We start from the raw sequence: 22,475 nt of genomic DNA, 5'->3' as shown, positions 1-22,475 counted from the left end.
GAATGTGTGCAGTAGTGTGCATTGCGGGGGCACGAGCTGTAGTGGAGGGGAAGAGAAGTCAGACATTTATTTAACTAGCACCTCTTATTGCCCTCCATCCTATTTAAAGGTCTGTTCCCTCTGTCCTAACACACTCGCAACTCCTATTGAAGCGAATGGGAATTTTGCATACAGAAGAATTGCTTTTCTGAGGCGGGGGCTCTGCATTTTATGGGCCATGTTCTCTGCCCGTATACATAGTGACCAGCAGAAAATCTGGACTTAAATCTTAGTCTCTCTCTCTATTTATTTTTTAACTCATGCTTTTGCTTTGATACTCCATTCACATGCAACACATGCTTGAAGCCATTTGCGGGCATTCCTAGTGCTGTGGCAGCTAAATCAATCTTCCTTTAGAGGTTTTTCTCCTCTGTCATATTCCCAGAAGATAAATCTAAAAATAAACCCAGAGCTCTCATGGAGGCTAAAGATTAAAAAAAGGTTTTACATTGACTTAGAATCAATATTTTTCTAACTAGTGAATGATTAAATGTGCATTCCTTCCTGGCTACACAACAACTTAAAATCAATTGCCAAGTGAAAAAACCAGGCATATTTTTAAGTCTTACTCATTGTGTAGCTTGGTACCAGGATGTGCATGTTGATGAAGGACAAACTATCTGTCAGGATGCAAAAGTCATCACACAAGTGTTTGTCCAAGCAGCCTAAATCATTTTCTGCTCTGGTAATTCGTTCTTAAAGTCTGATCCTCCACTCTTTACATATCCCACACCTGCATTGACTTTAAATGGCTTGCATTGCCTTCAGTGGACATGTTGGGGGGTTCAGAAAGCTATTGCAGGAGTCTATCAGCCCCCGAATATAGCATTGCTTGATCTGGTTCACTGGGTTGATTTATTTTCCAAACACTAGGTCTCTACTGTAACTTAGAATAATTAGGTAAATAGAATAATTGTGTCTAAATGGAACACAGCATGATTTTGTATCGTTCAAATTTTCTTTTCAGTTTTCTTTTTTCAGTGGATTAATGAAATCCCAGGATTTCCTTATACAGATTCTTCTTGAATAATTCGTGGAAATAGTGAAATAATCAACTGCAGAGAATACGTCTGCACCTTGATTTTTGTGAACCAAAATGACTAATTATTTATTACTTTCTCTCATCTTATTTGGACACAGGAATTACACCAGTGAGTTTTTTTTTAATCCTATCAAGTCTTGGAGATGTAATTTTTTACAAATGCATGTTTAGATAGAGCACTATCTTGTAATCTTTACATAACCCTTTTATTAAATAGGGAATTTGGATGGCAAAGAAAATGGAGTCAAACCCTCTATTGTTAATCCATATGCTGCAGGAAGATCTGCATACAGCCAGCATGGGCAGAAAGGAGAAGGGTGAAACAATTTAGCAGATTTGTTTGTTTTTTTCTTCTTTCTGTCTTCTAATCACACAACACAGGTGCAACACAGCTAGTCCTAGCTGGTGGCTCAGTCAGTAAGGGAAGGTTTGGCCTGTCACAGCTACCAACATCTCCTTGGAAACACAGGAGGGTAAACTCCAAGCTCATGAAAAAGTGGGGGCTGGGATATGTAAACAAGTAAAATGAGATAGATGGACAAGGAATCCCTCCAGTCAGTTTGGGAGCTTCCTAGAGCCCTGCTTCAGTTACCATGAGCCATCCAATCAAAGCAACAGGGGTGTGACCTGGAGGAGAGAAGGAGGAGGTGGTGGGGACAGAGACAGGACCAGTTTTCCAAGCTGAACAAGAGAGCGTCCATAGTTTCAGGTAGAAGTAACAGGTTGCAGATTAACGTTAAAGGTAAAGAATTTAATTTAGGAATTTAAAGATAGGGGACTGGGGAATTCAAACATTGCAGTTATATATGAGTCTATGGTTTCAGAAAGTCATGCTTTTAAAATGGCAAGTAAGAAACTTGGCAAGCAATTGTGAGGTTTGGACGTTCAGATTATTAGTATGGGTGCTATTGAGGAAAAAAACAAACGAGAGATTGGCACAAGTTTGATCTGTTACGTCTCCATGGAGTGGGACTCTTTGGGACAGTGTGTAATTATGTGCTTTGACAGAAACTAGTACCTTGTGGGCACTATTATAATCCAGAGACCGATGTGTTTTTTTACCTTTCATACCATGCACTTTAGAGTTTTTCAGAGAAATAAAGCAGGGGTTTTTAACGGGTTCTGTTGGGCTCAATATAGGGGTAACTGGGTGAAAAGTAATGGTCTGTGATATACAGGATTTCAGAATAAGTGATCTAATTGTTCCTTCTGGTCTTAAACTCAATGACTCTAAGGGGGTTAGGCATCCAATTTTCATTATATTTCAATGAGATTTGGGTGTCTAACTCCTTAAAGTTTCTTTGAAAAATCCAGCCTGAAATTTCATTTTTATTTTTACAATAAAAATAAATCTTATTTTATTTTTACTCTGGCCAATTTATGTGAAGCACCATAGTCAGTAAAAAGTTAACTCAGGCAACTGTAATTGCTAAAAACTTCAGCAATTATTCAAAACAAAACTCTGTTTCATGTTAAGGAATTAAACAAATCAATGACCAGGTTGTCCTTCTCTTATGAGAGACAGCTGATGATGATGTACAGTTGGGGTAGGAAGCAAAGACATATGAGGTTAGTAGATTGCCTTTTCCTTGCTTTATCAATGGCTATTAATGCATGTTTATAAGGCACCTGTAGAGCTGTTGTTTAGCATGTCTAAAGTGTTTATAGTCACTAAATCTTCTAGTAATCATGCATATTTTTAACTTTCGGAACTCTGGGATAATAAAGTTATGTGTTACCCATAAATCCTTGCCCACTCTGTTACCCCTTTTTGTGCTACATCAGGAAGGCAGTGTTGCAGCAGTCATGTGATTTTTGAAATATCTACAAGGCTGTGAATTCATCACATGTGCAGAAAGAGGTCATACTACTGAGTAGGCCTGGAAGATCCACCATAGAGAACAACTCTGATCCATAAAGGGTCAGATTTAGAAGGGCTTTCCTATCCTTCTCTATGCTACTATGGAATAAAACAACAACATGTCTAGTGTAAGGTCCTGATCTTGCAGATTCACTAACATGGACTCTGCATCTGCATAGACCTCAGTGGGAATCACATGGACATAGGGTCTACATCAGTGTCTTCAACTGCAGGTTCATGGTCTAAGTTGTCGTCATATTTATTATTCATTTGATCAGTTTTTACTGTGCTGTTACTTTAATCCAGTTTCTGCTGTGAATGTAAAAGGGCCAGATTTATCCCTGGTGTAATTTTACTGATGGTTGTGTCTGAAGGCACGGATTGCAAAGGGTGTTCCAGTAGCCATCAGACTGGATTGGCTTGTCTGTGGAAACCTGGTTTAGCACTCCTCCAGGTGCTGCAGAGGTCTGGGGAGCAGAGTAATTAATGCTGCCCTATCCTTACCCCGTCAGAGAGGAGAAAACTGATACAGAATAGGGGAAGGGAATGTGAAGGACAGAAGCATCAACTGCATTGCATGCATCCCATTTGGAAATTCCCTGAGCGAAATCTGCTCCTGCTCCATGCTCACTCCAGTGTATACATGGAGAATGTGACATAGACACAATATGAGTGGCCTCATGAAGAAGCCATGCTGACACTGGGGACGAGGCCAGGCAGTCTGCAGAGGGGTGCCTCTGGGAGCGACTGGAATTTCCTTTCCCCATGGAGGGTCCAATTTTGGAAGCACCATAATTTATTGCAAAATGGTATGATGTGGTCCTAAATCTTTCAGGTATCTCTCACCCCTCATCAGACTGTTGCTATGCCCCTTGATGGGTCACAAGACCCATATATAATATAACCCTTATATTATTTTTGGGGATTTGCACCCATCCAAACATAAGTTATTTTAAAAAGAAAAGGAGTACTTGTAGCACCTTAGAGACTAACAAATTTATTTGAGCATAAGCTTTCGTGAGCTACAGCTCACTTCATCGGATGCATTCAGTGGACAATACAGTGGGGAGATTTATATACACAGAGAACATGAAACAACGGGTGTTGTTATACACACCGTAAGGAGAGCCCCCCCCCTTCCTGCTGGTAATGGCTCATCTTAAGTGATCACTCTCCTTACAGTGTGTATGATAACACCCATTGTTTCATGTTTTCTGTGTATATAAATCTCTCCACTGTATTTTCCACTGAATGCATCCGATGAAGTGAGCTGTAGCTCACGAAAGCTTATGCTCAAATAAATTTGTTAGTCTCTAAGGTGCTACAAGTACTCCTTTTCTTTTTGCAAATACAGACGAACATGGCTGCTACTCTGAAACAAGTTATTTTAAGTATCGGCTAGTGGATACTTTAACAATGAGCAGCTATTGGCTTTGCTGCGATCATGTCTTTCAGAAGAGGATGGGGTTTTTTGTTTTACAGTGACTTGGCTCTATAACCTTTGTCCATTCAAAGATCTGGTGCTAGATCCTGCTCCCATTGAGGTCAAACAGAATGTTGCCATTAAGTTGAACAAATACAGGATTGGTTGCTTTATTTGCTACATATTGGGAGTCTGTGCAAAAGGAACTTTAGGAAGTAGCAGTGCATATTGAAAGCAATATTTTGAGAGGAGGGGAAGGATAAGGAGTTGTTTAATTCCTCTCATGCTAATGTCTTACTAGTGATTCAGAACCGGGCTTCTTGAAGGCATGTCCATGGGTTCCCAAAGGCAGAGCAACAATCCTCAATAGGGCAACAAAACTGCACTTCCTACAGGACTTTAGGGCTTTGTCTACACCATATACCAGCATGATGAAGCTGCACTGGTCCTAGCAATGGCATAAGCAGTAGTGTAGACAAGGTTCAGGCATTTTTACCTTTAACATCATCTTCTCAACTGGATACCTACTGCAGGATGTATTCCGTTGTTTTGATATATATTTATTGAATATGCAGTAAAGATTTTGAAAAGAATATAGTCCTAGCATCCTATATTACATGCAAGTCGTATCCAAGATGTAAGTGTTTTCTCAGTGTAATGTGTTAGTTATGCAGAAGAATATCTTTGTGAATAGAATTCAAACAATTGATTTATTCGGCCTTATCAATGTGTTGATAATTGTGGTGCTGTGAAATTATGTAAGTGTGTGCAGGCCTTACAAGTAATAGTAATATTTAGCACTTGCATTTTTAACTATAAATGTTAAGAGCTGGGAGGTGGAATTACCTCTGTATACAGCATTAGGGTGAACATGACTGAAATACTGTGTCCAGTTCTGTCCACAATTCAAAAAGATTGTTGAAAACTTGGAAAGGGTTCCAAAAAGAGCTACAGATTGTTTTGAGGTCTGGAAAACATGCCTTATAGTGAAAGACTTAATAATTTCAATCTATTTAGTTACCCTACCTAAGAGAAGGTCAACAAGTAACTTAATCTAAAATCTCTAAAAGAGATTTCTGATAGTAGACAGCTCTTTAAACTAGCAGAAAAAGCATAATGAGATCCAATGATTGGAAGATGAAGCTAAGCAAATTCAGACTGGAAATAAGGGTGTGTACATTTTTAACTGTGAAGGTAATTAACCATTGGAACAACTTACCTGGGTACATGGTAGATTCTCCATCACTTGAAGCTTTTAAACCAAGACATGCTATAGCTAAAACAGAAATTCTGGATGTGATGCAGAAATTATTGAGTGAGGTGTAATGCAGGATGTCAGATTAGATGCTTATAATGGCCCCTTCTGGCCTTGAAATCTATGAATTGTGTGACGTTTGTAATGAATGTTGTAATATGTGTTGTTGCTATGGTATATTGGAAATGGATCCCTTGAACAAGAAATGGTTTGTAGCACTAGTAGGGTCCATCTGGTTTGGCTGCCTGGTGGAGTTAGTAGAAATAACTTTGCATTTCTACACAGGGTACTAGAACCTGAGACCTGTTATAAACCTAAACAATTGCTATATATTATTGCTAAATATTTGCTCACATGTGGAAGTATTAACCTCATCTGAATGGCCTACATTTGTGTAGGTTTTTTCAGCATACCACACAGCTACATTATGTTGTTATTTGTCTCAGTGAGAGAGGTAGCATTTGCACATGGTTAATATAGATCAGACTCTTGCTAGCTGTTCATTTCCTCCCAAGGGCAGCTTGCATTTCCAGTTTTGTGCAATGATATTTTTGACTGATGATATCAAATGGCCACAAAAATTGTTCATTAACAAGCAGAAAGCTCTTACAAGTGAAGTATTTGTGCAGTCTGAGGAAGTAAGATGGGTTTCAGTATTCAAGAACATGTTTTAAAGACCGTACTTGGTAATCAGTGCCCATCAGATAAAGCCTTTTTCAGCTCTCTGAATCTTTGCTAAAGGGGGAAATTCTTGTTCTAGATGCCTGGTACAGCGAGGCATGACCGAGACATGGCAATCCAAGCCAAAAGAAACCTGGCCAAAACCACAGACCCAATTGAGAGGCTTCGGCTGCAGTGTCTAGCAAGGGGATCTGCAGGCATCAAAGGACTTGGCAGGTAAATCCAAGAAGCCAAATACATTATTAAAGCAAAGAATTTGAGTAGTAAGATGTTATATCAATATGGCTAAAATGGGCTTAAGCTGCAAAATATCAGCTATTGATTGAAGTCAGTGGCAAAACTCCAACGGACTTTCATGGAGCCAGGATTTAAATGCTCCAGAGTTCAGGGGTGTTTGGATTTGTGCAGTGCAACTGCAACTCCAGTACTATTTTTTTCTTCAAAGTTTTTTCAATAAAAATACAAAACTAACCAACTGAACAAAAGAGAGCAATGGAAAGAACAAGGAATTGAAATTAATGCAAGCATCTGCATCACCAACATCAAAACAAAGGGATGTAAAGGTACAAGGGCCAGATCCAAATCCTTATTCTTCATTGAAATGACACTGATTTGTACCTGCTGATGGTCTGGACAACAAGCTTCCTGCTTTGCACATTTTAACTTCTGTTTTCCTATTTAAAATTTTGATATGGGTCAGGCTTGGCTGTGAGGTAGGACCATTAGTGCATGGCCATAGGATCAGTGTGCACTAGTTACAAGTGTATACTAGTTAATGAGCTCACAATGGAAGTGGACTAGAAAGACAAAGGAAGTATTATCCCCATTTTACAGATGGGGAAGTGAGGCACAGAGAAACTAAAATGACTTGTATGCATGGCCAGACTTCCTTTGTGACCTTGGGCAAATCATTAAATCTGAAAATGTTGTTGCTTTAGTAATTACATCATGTATGAGTCATGTTCTGTCACAACTGCATCTATGTGTCACCAATTTTAATGTAGTTTTCTGTTTCGTCACTGATATAACTTTTTCTCCATCTCAGCTGATTTTGACAATTCTTTCAACCATTCCCAACAGCTATGATTTACCAGATGGCTCAGTTTCAATACAATAATAATAATTATTATATTGGGGTTGGATTTTTAAAAATACTTGAATACTTCCTTTACTGCAGTCCTGTTTAAAAGTAAAACATCTTCCCAACTACCATCTTAGTAGTTTGTGTTTTGTGAAGTTCACGTTTCATGTTCAGAGAGAGGGAATGGAAAATAGGCCTTGCCAAACTGACTAGGTGGGGTAAGCAATGCTGATTGACAGGCATTGCTCATTACCACCTCAATACCGCCTTTTCTCTGAAGAGACTTTACGAAGAGGAAATGTTATCCCAATAAGGTGGTGGTGTTCATTTCTAGTCCTAATAAACTGTATTCTTCTATGTAAATTCTGCCTCTTGTACTACTCTCATTCTTTATTTTATTTATTTTAAACACATGTTTTTTCACAGAGTATTTCAAATTATGGATGACAACAAAAGCAGAACCCTTGATTTCAAAGAATTCTTGAAAGGGTTAAATGATTATTCCGTGATGATGGACAAGGAAGAAGCTCAAGAGCTTTTCAGGATCTTTGATAAAGATGGCAACGGAACAATAGACTTTGATGAATTTCTTGTAACGTTAAGAGTAAGTTTCCAAACAATGTCCTTTTTTGTTATCTAAATGAGAAAAATCCTGTTCCATGACTAGCTGAACAGTCAAGTAATAGGTCAATGCAGTTCTATTTTATCAGTAATACTGGTATCTACATAAATATCAAAGGGACAACATCAGTTTGAAGAATTTCATTTCCATCTAAAAATGAGAAAGGAAAGGTGGTATTTTGGGTCAATCTCTGGACTGAGAGCCAGGGTTCTGGGATTCAGTTCCAGGGCTTTACTACAGACTTCCTTGGGAAAATCACCTACTCTCTCTAGGTCTCACTTCCCTATGTAAAATGGGGATGACAATACTTCCTTTGTCTTGCTTGTCTGCTTACACTGTAAACTCATTAAGACAGCATGGTTTTCTCTTTGCATGTGTTCATACAGTGCCCAGCACAATGTGTGTGTGGGGGGGGGGGGTATCTTGGTTTGGGCCTGTAAATACTACTAAAATACAAATGTAAAAAAAGAGAGATCTTATACCTATTGTTGTTACAAGTGACATCTAATAGAGAGAGAGAACAGAAAGATATTCTAAAAAACATTTTTACCTGTTTTTTCAGTTTGTTTTTCTACCTTTGATAGAAGTCTGAGTACAATCAGTTGCACTATTTAGTCAATGGTGAATTGCATTTCCTGTCTCAAGCACTTGTCCAACAGGATGACTGTCACACTCTTCTCTGGGTAGCATTTATGTGCACGCCATGTCCCAGGCTCTCTGAAAGTCTGTTTACTAGTAACAGCAGGAGCAGAGCTTGAAGCTGAAACTGGACAGACATAGGATTAATCTGTTAATATCTGCTTTCAGCCTCCAATGTCTAATGCCCGAAAAGACATCATCATGCAAGCGTTTAGGAAGTTTGACAAAACCGGTGATGGTATTGTAACCATTGAAGACTTACGGGGGGTGTATAATGCAAAGCATCATCCCAAATATCAGAATGGAGAATGGACAGAAGATCAAGTTTTTAGAGCCTTTCTAGATAACTTTGATTCACCGTATGAGAAAGATGGGAAGGTAAGTGGAATAGCCCAAGGCAACTAAAGGGCGCTCCATTGGAAAACAAGCCCAATATTCAACAATTAAAAGCATGTACAGCGCATCTGTGCCGTGCTTATTGATACATCCTTTGCATTAATAGTAAAATGGATGTACAGCCATGAGGATAATGTTCTTTTGTTTCTTTCCCTCCATTAATACCCAACTGCTTTTTTAATGCAGCGACCTATCTTTTTGAATAATTTGGGCAATCGAAGTATAGTGGGCTAAATCCTGTGTCCTGCACTCATTGGGTCAGGGCTCTGTTACCTGGAGTGAAGGATTGGAATGGAGACACTCTGCAGCTGTTTTTGTACCTCTGCTTTACCCATGGCACAACCATGCCAATGTTTGATGGTATCATGTAGCAGCAGATCCACTGATTTCACCTCTCCAGCCTGTCTCTGTCACACCCCCAAGCCCACTGCATATAGAACAAAATTTGACCATATGCAAAATCATAGAATTTGGGGTATTTTTGTAGTTACTTGTGATTGATTTGCAAATAATGGGATATGGCATCAGACTATGCATTCCACCTCAGGGCAACAGCACACTACATAATTAAGAAAAGTACAATTATTGCTAATACACAGGCCTTGATTTTCAAACCCCCTGTGAGGAGAAGATTCTCCACCCACTAAAAAACTGCAATGCATGGTCTAGTTTAAGCACAGAGTCCCTGATTCAGGAAAGCATCCCTATTTAGGACAGCATTTATGCATGTGCTTAGCTTTAAGCATATGCTTAAATAACTTTGAAATCAATTGGCATTGAAGTCAATCATGAATAAGGAGATGGACTTCATAGAAGATTAGGGTTGGAAGAGACCCCAGGAGGTCATCTAGTCCAACCCCCTGCTCAAAGCAGGAGCAACACCAACTGAATCATCCAAACCAAGGATTTGTCAAGCCGGGACTTAAAAACCTCTAGGGATGGAGATTACTCCCTAGGTAACCCATTCCAGTGCTTCACCACCCTCCTAGTGAAATAGTGTTTCCTAATATCCAACCTAGGCCTCCCCCACTGCAACTTGAGGCCATTGCTCCTTGTTCTGTCATCTGCCACCACTGAGAACAGCCAAGCTCCATCCTCTTTGGAACCCCCCTTCAAGTAGTTGAAGGCTGCTAACAAATCCCCCCCCTCACTCTTCTCTTCTGGAGATTAAACAAGCCCAGTTCCCTCAGCTTCTCCTCACAAGTCAGGTGCCCCAGCTCCCTGATCATTTTTGTTGCCCTCCGCTGGTCTCTCTCTAATTTGTCCACACCCTTTCTGTAGTGGGGGGCCCAAAACTGGATCCAATACTCCAGATGTGGCCTCACCAGTGCCGAAAAATGGGAATAATAACTTCCCTCGATCTGCTGGCAATGCTACTACTAATGCAGCCCAATATGCTGTTAGCCTTCTTGGCAAAAAGGGCACACTGCTGACTCATATCTAGCTTCTCATCCACTGTAATCCTCCGGTCCTTTTCTACAGAATTGCTGCTTAGCCAGTCAGTTCCCAGCCTCTAGTGGTGCATGGGATGCTTCCATCCTTAGTGTAGGACTCCGCACTTGTCCTTGTTGAACCTCATCAGATTTCTTTTGGCCCAATCCTCCAATTTGTCGAGGTCACTCTGGACCCCATCCCTACTCTCCAGCGTATCTACCTCTCCCCCCATCTTAGTATCATCTGCAAACTTGCTGAGGGTGCAATCTATCCCATCATCCAGATCATTAATAAAGATGTTGAACAAAAACGGCCTCAGGACCGACCCTTGGAGTACTCAATTTGATACCGACTGCCAACTAGACATTGAGCCATTGATCGCTACCTGTTGAGCCTGACAATCTAGCCAGCTTTCTATCCACATTATAGTCCATCCATTCAATCCATACTTTTTTAACTTGCTGGCAAGAATACTGTGGGAGACTGTATCAAAAGCTTTGCTAAAGTCAAAATATATCACATCCACTGCTTTCCCCATATCCACAGAGCCAGTTATCTCATCATAGAAGGCAATCAGGTTGGTCAGGCATCACTTGCCCCTGGTGAATCCATATTGACTGTTCCTGATCACCTTCCTCTACTCCAAGTGCTTCAAAATGGTTTCCTTGAGGACTTTCTCCATGATTTTTCCAGGGACTGAGGTGAGGCTGACTGGTCTCTAGTTCCCCGGGTTCTCCTCCTTCCCTTTTTAAAAGATAGACACTATATTTGCCTTTTCCCAATCATCCGGGATCTCCCCCATTCGCCATGAGTTTTCAAAGATAATGTCCAATGGCTCTGCAATCACATCAGCCAATTCCCTCAGCACCCTCGAATGCATTAGATCTGTAGCCATGGACTTGTGTATGTCCAGCTTTTCTAAATAGTCCTTAACCTGTTCTTTCACCATTGAGGGCTGCTCACCTCCTCCCCATACTGTGTTGCCTAGAACAGCAATGTGGGAGCTGACCTTGTCTGTGAAGATTGAGACAAAAAAAGCATTGAGTACTTCAGCTTTTTCCACATCATCTGTCACTACGTTGCCTCCCCCATTCAGTAAGGGTCCCACACTTTCCCTGACCACCTTCTTGTTGCTAACATACCTGTCGAAATCCTTCTTGTTACCCTTCACATCCCTTGCTGGCTGCTGCTCCAGTTGTATTTTGGCCTTCATGATTACACCCCTGCATGCTTGGGCAATATTTTTATACTCCTCCCTAGTCATCTGACCAAATTTCCACTTCTTGTAAGCTTCCTTTTTGTGTTTAAGCTTACTGAAGATTTCACTGTTAAGCCAAGCTGATCGCCACATACTTTAGTGCTTTCCTGAATTGGGGCCAGAGTTCAGATTTCTGTTACCACCTGTGCCACTAATTGGCCTTAACAATGGTTTTTGCACTTTATAAACACTTTCAACATACAAACATATTTAGGAAGTAAATATAATTGTCCCTACTTTACAAAAGCCCAAGATCATAGAAAACTCAGTGTCAGAACTTGCATCTCTTGATTCCAAGTCTTGTGCCAAATCCACTAGACCACAGGTCCTTCTGAACAACAAACTTGACCTCTCTGTGCTGGAGTCTGACCTAAGCCACACCACTGTTGTAAACTCATGGATCTTCCAAAACCTCCTGTTATCTGAAACAAGGGCATGTTCCCTGATGTTAGCAGCGGGGACCTGGGCTTGTTTTTGTTAACAGGTGGTTTCAGATAAGCGAGATTCATATAATGCAGCTGGTAAGGATATCTGGCTAGGACTGAGCTTCAGATAAAAATCACCTTAGCAAAAGCACCATAGACTTGCTGAGTCAACCAAGCTTGGGAAGCTGGATGCCTGTTTATAATAAGTGAAACAGGCTTTAAGGTCCAGATCCCCCAGTTATTGAATCATTTTGGGTGTCTCCCAAACACAAGACTGGAACAATGACTGGGAGATATATTTTTTGTAAATAGCTTTATTCAAAGTACTGCATAAATGGTCCAAAGATTAAAACGTCACAAAAACTATATGCAGTTTATATAAATAAGAGATTGGAAAAATATTTCTCCACATATAAAAGGTCATGCCAATCTAAAATGTGGATGAGCAGACTAGTTGCTTTTGTAAATGGTTTCAACCCAGAAATGCATATCAAAATAAACAAAACTCAGCTGGGATTTAAAAACTGCTTTCTCTCTTTTAGTCAGGTCTACTCTGAAGAATGGCATCTTTAGCTTGATAAATGGATATAAAACTACAATCTCCCAATAGCAGCAGGAACCCATTCCAATTCATTCATTACAATGTAATGAATTTGCTGTCCAAATTCAGATGAGTCAAAGAGAAAATTACATGGCAATATTTGTCTTTTTGAAGGACCAGAGCTTCACTGATTCTATCTTTTAGTTTTCAGGGAAGATGAGAACTGATTTCAACTAGGTTCACTTAGGGAACAGGACCTCTACATTTTAGGACTTTCTATTACTGAAGGAGTTGCACCTTCTTCATTTTCCCTCCTGTCTTAGGTTCCTTCCTAATTCAAGATAACTTGAAGCACAACAAGTATATGGCTTAAATCTTGCTCATTTACAGATGTTTATTTACATATAGTATGTATATGTTATGACATGAAGAATGAAGGTTTCCTTTTCTGTTTTAAAATTTTCTGCTTTAGGTTACAACAGAAGAATTCATGAACTACTATGCAGGAGTCAGCGCTTCAATAGACACTGATGTCTATTTCATTATCATGATGAGAAATGCTTGGAAATTCTAACTGTACGATTAAGGAAACAAGACATTATTTCCAGCTTCTTAGCTCCACATGATTAAATGTGCATAATATTGTGGGAAAGGTGACCATATTAGTACCTTGTAGTCACTGTGCTGATTTCAATATATCAGAAGAGAAAATGCTCACTATACCACATTGTTTTGGCAGAACCATGCTGAGCTGATGGACATCATAGGCTAAGAGGAGATTTGGTAACCCTGCGAATAATCACGCTCCTCCCTTTTCCTCCTGCTCCCCTTCTCTATGTTGTTTCTTCTCTCAGATGAGTAACCAGTTTCTCCTCAGACATGTGTGGTAGGCATCTTTCATTCCCAAACATGTTTCCAAATTCATGTCAGAAGCTGCAGCTGTGTTTCAAAGAAGGTACCATAGCACCAGAGCAGAGGATTCTGGGAGGTATATACTCAGTATAAATGTATAGGCATTTTTCTAGCATGTATACTGTCCTAAAGCTCCATAGATTTATCTTCCTTCTTTTTACTTCTATTCCTTTATCAAAGTCACCAGTGGGATAGATGCTTTACAATGTTCTCTTGTAACTGTGCAATTGGAATACCTACCAGTGCTCCACCCAGTGTCTATGCTGGACCTAAACTGAAAGACTATACATATTACTAAGATACTTCTCCTGGGAATTTTTTATGAACTAAATAACTTTATAATCTTATTTTTTCTTGGCTTTGCTGTTGAAAAAGACTGGACATTAGTTAACTGGAAGAGATAATAGGACTCTCCTGTCATGTCAGTGTCTGTGAGAGCTGATGTCTGGTCAACTACCTGTAAGAAGAAGGATGGTGAGAGAAGGGGCCTGTCTGAAAGCCATACTTCCTCTAATTATCCTTGCTTTGTTTCCTTTTCTCATTTCTCTTATGTCAGTTTGTCTTTGTCCCAGAGTAAATTGTTGTCATTGTGTAAATGGTTTACATGAAGCAGGATTTACTCAAATTAATTTGTGCAAGTGTCATATACTTGTGTTTTCAATCTCTCTATCCTTAGTAAAAGACTAGAGGTTTTGACAACAAATCGAGCCATGTTCAGAGCCAACAAAAAGTGCTATGGGCCACATTTTCACAAGCGCTTAACATCCAGAAGTGGAGCTAGATTTTCAAGAGCTCAGCTCTTATTTACATGCCAAACTAAGTGGCCTGATTTTCAAAAGTTCAGTGTGTGATTTTGAAAATCTGACCTTAAATGTCACAATAGCAGTTAGTAGCTACTGAGCACTTTAAAATCTGGCCCTGAGCTGTTTGGAAACCTGACCTTATGGGATACACACTTGCTATTTTGTTTAAATACAACCTATCATCACAACAGTAGGTATCTGGAATTCCTCACCACAGCTGTGCAATCTCAATGTTTTCCTTGATCTGGTAAGATTCTGCACACTTGCATAAATTAATAACTGTGGAAGTTGGTGCAACTGGAAAGGGAAATTATTTTGATTAGATAATGTGTCATCAAGGAAATGAGGGCTCTTTACATAATGTGATGCTGTTGTGGACCAACAAATAAATTCATGTGCATGAAGTAGAAAGGTGCCTTACCTGAATAATACATGTACCATTTCACATGCTGGCAGTTATATGTAGCCACTTTCTTATTAATTTATTTATTGGGTCTGTAACAGGTATATTGTATACCTTGCACATTTTAAATAAAGATGTAACATTAGTGGGCTGTGAGAGTCACAAAGTGAAAAATGATCCCACTCTGGCATATACTGTATCTGAAGACTCCCAAAATCCACAGTGATATGTTGTGCTGACATTTAATCAAGTGAAGTGAAAAGTTTTGTTTTACTAACCTTAATTCTTGCCCAGTTTGTCTGTTTAATACTAACTATATAAAATTCTAACATTTATTCAAGGCTAAGTGCAATATACCTTTTTCAAATGCAAATTTTTCTTTGTAAATGGATGAAAAGCTCTGACACTGCAAAACGTATTGTCCCTGATCCTACACTATTAAAGTCAGTGGGAACTTTGCCATTAACTTCAGTGAGCAAAGGATCAAGATCATTGTGATTAATGAAAGATCACTGCTTTGAGATTAGATTTCCCTTCTCTTTCTACACCAACTCTGAGTAATAGAACTTTGTGCAGGGAAATGAGTGAGGTGAACAGGGACAGAATTGGTACATCCTATTCTGCAGACAGCAGGACTCTGTGGCCACTATTGCAATAGGCTGAAAACCAGGTGATCTCCCTTTGGATTCTCTGTAAGTAAGTTCTTGGCCACTAGCGCACATGGTCTGCCACATCCTTTTTTCTGGAAGTCATTATACATGAATAAAGAACCCTGAAAACTTCCGTGGAACTGTTACTGATTCTAATCCCTCTGGCAATGTTCCCATTCACTACAGTAGAACCAGGCCCTCAGTCCGCTTTTTAAAACAAAACTTGTAACTTCAGAAAAGGTAGATTGTATGCTGGGGTGGGGGAAGAGCTGAGCTGAAATATTTTTTTACCCGCTAGCAAATATAGTAGAATTTAATGGGGATCTCTACAATAACAAATATAGTTTTATTACAGGTATGCAGAATCATACAAACAAGCACAGCACATTGGCAGCTAAATTGAAAAAGTTATATACTAAGGACGCGATGCAGCCATCCTTGACCTATGGGTAAAACTTGCATTGACTTTAACAGAAGCTCAGTGCACAGATCAAAGGCAGTGTGGACCTAAGGGCTTGAGTCTGGTCTCAGAAGCCATTATAAATAATGCTGTATGCTTGGAGCCAGCACAGTGTCTAACACTGTTGTATGCTGTACTGTAAACAGGGATAGCTATAAAACTGCATTGCATGAAGTTGAATCCATTAGACAGCATCTGTTAAATTATAGTTTCTTGTGCACGTTGGTCTATATGAAGTAAATACTGAAGAGATGCTGTAGAGGCTTCATAGTAGCAGCCGTGTTGGTCTGTATTCGCAAAAAGAAAAGGAGTACTTGTGGCACCTTAGAGACTAACAAATTTATTAGAGCAAATAAATTCCAATTCAGCAGTCTCTCGTTGGAGTCTGTTTTTGAAGCTTTTTTGCTGAAGGATAGCCACTCTTAGGTCTGTAATTGAGTGACCAGAGATTGAAGTGTTCTCCAACTGGTTTTTGAATGTTATAATTCTTGATGTCTGATTTGTGACTCCAACGAGAGACTGCTGAATTGGAATTAATTTGCAAACTGGATACAATTAATTTAGGCTTGAATAGAGACTGGGAATGGATGAGTCATTACACAAAGTAAAACTATTTCCCCCATGTTATTTCTCCCCCCCACCCCACCCCACCCCCACTCCCACTGTTCCTCAGATATTCTTGTTAACTGCGGGAAATAGCCTACCTTGCTTGTCACCATGAAAGGTTTTCCTCCTCCCCTCCCCTCCCTCCGGCTGCTGGTGATGGCTTATCTTAAGTGATCACTCTCTTTACAGTGTGTATGAGAAACCCATTGTTTCATGTTCTTTGTGTGTGTATATCGATCTCCTCTCTGTTTTTTCCACCAAATGCATCCGATGAAGTGAGCTGTAGCTCACGAAAGCTTATGCTCAAATAAATTTGTTAGTCTCTAAGGTGCCACAAGTACTCCTTTTCTTTTTGCGAATAAAGACTAACACGGCTGCTACTCTAAAATGAAAACCATTGTAAACAATGAGCTCTGTGGTGTCCTCCAGTCTGTGCAGGGGCCAAAGGCGCAGGCATTCTGGCCACAGGTTACACTGATTCATAGAAGCAGCAGTCTGCTCCCGTCCCTCTGCCTGAGCCCATAGAAGCCCTCTGGTGCATACAAGCACCATGTGTTTGAGCTCCCCTGGTGTGTGAGAAGTAGAGACCCAGGGAACAACCGCTCCACACAGCATATTGCCCAGGGGGAAATAGTTTTACAGGCAGAAAACACAGCAGAAGTTAATGCTAGTGCAGGCAGACTTAACTTTCATTCTTCACCTTGTACCGCTGTCAAAGATGAGAATGATAAGCAAATAGAGCAGTGGGGGGAGTGGTTACTGGGCTGCTAAACAAGCCATTCTACCTCTGGGGTGGGAGGAATCAGAAATTACATTGAGAGGCTAGGAGTATTTGTGGCACCTTAGAGACTAACAAATTAAGGTGCCACAAGTACTCATTTTCTTTTTGCGAATACAGACTAACACAGCTGCTACTCTGAAACCTGTCATTGAGAGGCTAGTCATCCACATGGGAGCCCCAGCATGTGCAGGTTTGGAGTCAGAATCCTCCCACTGGTCCTTGGTTCTTATTTGACTGACTTGCCATAGGCCCTAATTCCTCAACAATATCAAAACTTCCACTTCATTTTTCCTCTTTGTTAGTTTGGTTTGGGCGGGAAGTGCATGGGGGGCAGGGAGAGAGAGAGAGAAACATTTGGGCTGATATGATCAAAAATCCTTGTTTAATTCACATTAACCTCATGAAGCCTGCAGTTAATATGTAAATCATAAAGTTACTCCCGGTTCAAGATAATTAAGTTCTGAACAATTGGGTAACTAAACATACTCCTGAATGCAGAGGTAGAGTAGAGAGGTCACCGAGATATTCCTGGACATGGGGGGTTCAGTGATATAGCATAGGGAGATCTGTTACAATTGGCTGGAAGTTTCTGGAGATGAGGGAGTCCATTTGTCAGATGGAGGTGCTGACATATGGCTCCAGGATGTGAGGAAATGGATTGGACAGGAATTGTGATACCAGGCAGTGTGGCAGGATTTGGGAGGGGGAGTGACCAAGCTAGTCACTCAGGTGAACCTACCCTGCGTTATGGGTTATATGAAAAGGATCCTTGTAACCCTGGTGCCAGTGATGGGTTATATGATAAGAAGCCCGTAACCGCCCACACTGGAACCTATTAAATGCCTGGTACAGGAGAGTATGGGTGATGAGTGGATACTACCTCTCCCTTGTGTTAAAAGTTTAATAAAAGCTGTGGCCTGCCGCTTGACTCCAGGAATGTGCCTGTCCTCATTCTGTAGCTTCAATACTTTTGGTAACTGAAAAACAATTCTATAGCAGTAAATGAGCCCAGAGCCACAAAAGGATGTAAGTATTGTGATGTTACGCATCACAGCACCTAACTTTTAGGTGCCTAGAAAATTACAGAAACAGCACTATGATCCACAAAGCCTGCATTAGGCACCTAGGTTCCTAAACAGTGAATGGGGAGAGACAGGCAGCTAAAAATGTGATCCAGAAAGGCAGCATGCTGGAAGGAGCAGCCTAAGCTAGCCAGGGGGAGATATTAACCAGAGGCAGGGCCAGATGTACACCTTACACAACCCAAGGCACAGCATCTTCAGCACCTGCCCCCTGCATACAGGGGACCTTCGTGTTGCACACAGTTTTCGAGAGGTAAGGTGCCCCTTGAACACTGGCGCCCCCTAGGCACGTGCCTAGGGTGACCAGATGTCCCAATTTTATAGTTCAGATTTTTGGGTTTTTTTCTTAATAGGCTCCTATTACTCCCCACTCCCTGTCCCGATTTTTCACACTTGCTGTCTGGTCACCCTACACATGTCTACTGGAAATCCAGCCCCAACCAGAGGGGTGTGTGCTAAGTCCTTAAGTCCAGGCTGCAGGGAAGTGACTATCTCTGCTTGCTATTGGTGAACCAGGGAAAGATAGGCGGCTAAATGCATGTGGGGCCCTAAATAAAATAGCTAAGGAGGGCAGAAGTGGCTCTCTCTTAAAACCTTTAGCTTACTGGTTAGCTATTCACCCATGATATGGGAGACCCTGAGTTCAAGTTCTCCCCGCATAGGAGGGAAAAGGGATTTGAACAGGGATCTGTCACCTCTCAGGTCAGTGCTCTAACTACTAGCTTATAGTCATTCTAACTCTTTTGCTGGCCCAATTAATATTTAGTTTTTCAATGGCTTAACTAAAGTGGAACAACTTCAGTAGGAGAGATTGAGAGAGCCCCACGTCAGAATGTTCCATAAGAACCCCCGTCCCGTTCCGCTATTTTGTGTGCACTTACTTGAGGGATTCGATTCAGTAGGCAGCCTCTGAGCATGCCTACCAGATCAGGCCCCTGCATGTGACTTAGGCTGCCAAATGCCCGTCTTCCCCAGTTTGCTAATTGCTCTGGGACTTAGGCGGGAAATAGGTGCACAGATGCCTAGACTGAGTCAGCAGCATGCATTCACAGAGGCAAAAACCATAAGTGTCTAGAGAATGTTTACTGCAAAAACATAGGTGCCAAGTGAGTTTAGGTGCATACATGGTTAGACAGTGGTAGACTACAGTGGAGCCTAAACCTGTGACTTAGGCTCCAATGTATCTCCATGGATCGCACCCATGACGTAGAACAGGGGTCAGCAATCTATGGCATGTGTGCCAAAGATGGCAAGAAAGCTGATTTTCAGTGGCACTCTGTTGCCGGCCTGGGATCCCAGCCGCCGACCCCCTGCTACCCGCTGCCAGCCTGGATGGACAGAACCCCAGGCCAGCAGCTGGCTGAGCAGGGCCGGCAGCTGGGACCCCGGCTGGCAGAGGCCAGCGGACGGAACCCCAGACAGGCAGCAGGCTGAGTGGTCTGGGGTTCTGGCTGCCAGCCCCGCTCAGCCCGCTGCCGGTCTGGGTTCCTGCTGCTGGCCCCTTGCCAGCCGGGGTCCTAGCAGCTGGCCCCACTCAGCCCACTGCCATCCTGGAGACATTGGAAAACTCAGCAAGGAAAAGCAAGGGCAAGGATCACACTAAACTGCATTTTAATTTAATTTTAAATGAAGCTTCTTAAACATTTTAAAAACCTTATTTATTTTACATACAATGATAGCTTAGTTATGTAATATAGACTTATAGCGAGAGACCTAAAAACGTTAAAATGTATTATTGGCATGCAAAACCTTAAATTACAGTGAATAAATGAAGACTTGGCACACCACTTTTGAAAGATTGCCAACCCCTGATGTAGAAGCTTAGGCATTGTGAGCCAGATTGTAAAGATATGTAGGCGCCTAACTCACATTGAATTAGCAGCAAAATACCTTTAAAAACCTGGCGCTGTAAATTTTATATTGAACCTAGCCCTGAAGAAGGAGAATACTTTTTGAAATAGTGGTTTGAGCATTGGCCTGCTAAACCCAGGGTTGTGAGTTCAATCCTTGAGGGGGCCATTTAGGGATCTGGGGCAAAAATTGGGGATTGATCCTGCTTTGAGCAGAGACTAGATGATCTCCCTAGGTCCCTTCCAACTCTGATATTCTATGAAATGGGCACAGCTCTGCTACTGATCTGCATTCAAAACGCCCATTGACGTCAGTGGAAGTTCTGCCTGAGGAATGGTGGCAGGATCCCATTAGCTTTCAAAATTGGGGGGTTGAATAAATGAAATTTTTATGAAAAGTGTCTGTTCTCCACAGAAAAATATATTTTTGTTACAAAACAAAAAACCACCAAAAACAAATATTTGGGCTAAACTCCAAAATATTTTGGGTTTTGGCCAACATTTTTCAGAATTTGAATTTGTGCTGATTGTTTTTTTTAATTTTTGACTAAATTATTTTTGAGGGGGAAAACATTTTTGACCAGCTCCAGTTTTATACCATAATTTCTGTTCTTAAGATATTTCTAAAATGTATTTTCTCTTAATTGCTCCTTTTGAAAGGTACTGGGTTGCTGTTCTAACCTTTGAGCATAAGCGATGAAGTGAGCTGTAGCTCACGAAAGCTTATGCTCAAATAAATGTGTTCGTCTCTAAGGTGCCACAAGTCCTCCTTTTCTTTTTGTGAATACAGACTAACACGGCTGCTACTCTGAAACCTGTTCTAACCTTGTCATTTCTTCTCCATATTCCTGCTGGTAGTGGCATTACTATTGGCCCACTTTACTCTATTGTGATGTCTGAGTTGTGAATTTTATTCCTGTCTTGCTGTGGTTAATAACATCTGGTAACTTTTCTCATATTCACCATTTCAGGACAAAGTGTCCTGCTCCAGTTCTCATTGTAGGAACTGGGAGTGTTTCAGACTCTCAATTTTGATACCTATGTGAGCAGAGATTTTTGCAGACAAGCAAAGTTGCCAGTAACAATGAATTTCAATATTGAAATAGTTGACAATTGGACATAATCAGACATAGCTGAATGATACTAATCAAATGTTTAAAACATTTTTGGAATGTGTTAAACTTTCTGATTTGGTCTATAGCAGCGTATCGTGTCAGCATGGCAAGTAGTTAACTTTGGCTTTCTTGTTTTTAGGTGACAAAAGATGAGTTTTTGAACTATTACGCTGGAGTTAGTGCATCTGTGGATAGTGATGCCTACTTCAATTTGATGATGAAGAAATCCTGGAAACTATGATTTTTGCTGTTACTACTTTTTGCATCAGAGACCGTAAAGAAGTGCAATGTTTTTCAGGAGTTCAGTGTGGGTTTGATCTGTTTCCAGCTGATTCCTTGGGCTAGATTTTCAGAAACATGCAATGACATTGCACCTGCAAAATCAGCGTTTTCCCAATTAAATAACTCGACCCTTGCACATGCTTTAATATTTTCAGTAGGGGGCTCATAATAGGCAATTAACAAGCAGGGTTTAATGACAGTCAAAAGAACTGAGAGAGCTAGGAGATGTGATAATCTATTTAAGTTTGCAATTGCATTTTCAGTGTAATCGCTTGTCTGTTGTATGGCAATTTATTAGATTTGTAATGTAGATATTCCTGATATATATAAAAGCACTAATTTGTAATGTTTTGTTCTATTTACTGATCATCATAATAAGTGGTTTATTTGATTCTGAAAATAATTTTGAACAATTATTTTTAAAGTTTCCTTTGTATTACATTTTAACAAGTTTAAAAAGACAACCTCAAAAGCCTGCAACCGAAACAACGCATGCATAAAACAAAGAACAAATTAACTATCAAATCCCACCTGTGTAATCCAGTATAGATAATTTACATTTATGTTTTTACAAACAAGAGCCCCAATCCTGCAACTACCTTAGCATGTGAGCAGTACAGTGGGACGAGTCACATGTGTAAAGTTACCCATAGGCATAAGCATATGCAAGATAGGGGCCATAGTTATGGTAAATGTTCTTTAAGACTGCTTGTGCTTCCATTGAAGTCAATGGGAGTTTTGCTATTGAACTACAATGAATACAAGATTGAACTTCTTATCCAGGTTTGTTCCTCTAAAAGTATATATACTTTTCCATATAACAGGTAATGTATT

At 40.6% G+C, this 22,475-nt stretch overlaps 1 protein-coding gene and 1 long non-coding RNA gene across 5 annotated transcripts in view; one reads left to right on the top strand and one right to left on the bottom strand.

Moving 5' to 3' along the window:
- Window positions 1–22,475, bottom strand: part of LOC119856406 — a 37,753-nt gene that overhangs the window by 6,959 nt on the left and 8,319 nt on the right. The window contains exon 2 of the long non-coding RNA XR_005293275.1: window positions 8,555–8,770. This is a non-coding gene — a long non-coding RNA (uncharacterized LOC119856406). The remainder of the gene's footprint in view (window positions 1–8,554; window positions 8,771–22,475) is intronic.
- CAPSL (calcyphosine like) lies at window positions 1,712–22,307 on the top strand. 4 transcript variants are annotated; one of them, XR_006281599.1, is made up of 7 exons: window positions 1,754–1,823; window positions 6,381–6,517; window positions 7,809–7,986; window positions 8,812–9,021; window positions 13,170–13,329; window positions 20,243–20,246; window positions 22,295–22,307. XR_006281599.1 is itself a non-coding variant. In XM_043515062.1 (5 exons), exons 2-5 carry the CDS (start codon window positions 6,381–6,383, stop codon window positions 13,269–13,271), a joined length of 627 nt encoding a protein of 208 aa, XP_043370997.1. In that variant the 5' UTR covers window positions 1,712–1,790; the 3' UTR covers window positions 13,272–15,597. The 4 variants fall into 4 exon arrangements, 3 of the variants coding, with proteins under 3 accessions (XP_043370997.1, XP_038259807.1, XP_043370996.1); XM_043515062.1 differs by lacking the exons at window positions 20,243–20,246; window positions 22,295–22,307 and having other exon boundaries at window positions 1,712–1,790; window positions 13,170–15,597; XM_038403879.2 differs by lacking the exons at window positions 20,243–20,246; window positions 22,295–22,307 and having other exon boundaries at window positions 1,715–1,823; window positions 13,170–15,597.

The sequence above is a fragment of the Dermochelys coriacea genome, chromosome 5, assembly GCF_009764565.3.
Source record: "Dermochelys coriacea isolate rDerCor1 chromosome 5, rDerCor1.pri.v4, whole genome shotgun sequence".
Classification (NCBI taxonomy): Eukaryota; Metazoa; Chordata; order Testudines; family Dermochelyidae; genus Dermochelys; species Dermochelys coriacea.
This window is presented reverse-complemented; position numbering and strand designations above follow the sequence as displayed.

What these genes read in the sequence shown, in the direction of transcription:
- CAPSL (XM_043515061.1), top strand. Translation starts at nt 6,381, where the DNA reads ATGCCTGGTACAGCGAGGCATGACCGAGACATGGCAATCCAAGCCAAA. An exon ending in GGCATCAAAGGACTTGGCAG is followed by an intron (nt 6,518 to 7,808) that starts GTAAATCCAAGA and finishes GTTTTTTCACAG; the next exon opens with AGTATTTCAAATTATGGATG. An exon ending in AATTTCTTGTAACGTTAAGA is followed by an intron (nt 7,987 to 8,811) that starts GTAAGTTTCCAA and finishes ATCTGCTTTCAG; the next exon opens with CCTCCAATGTCTAATGCCCG.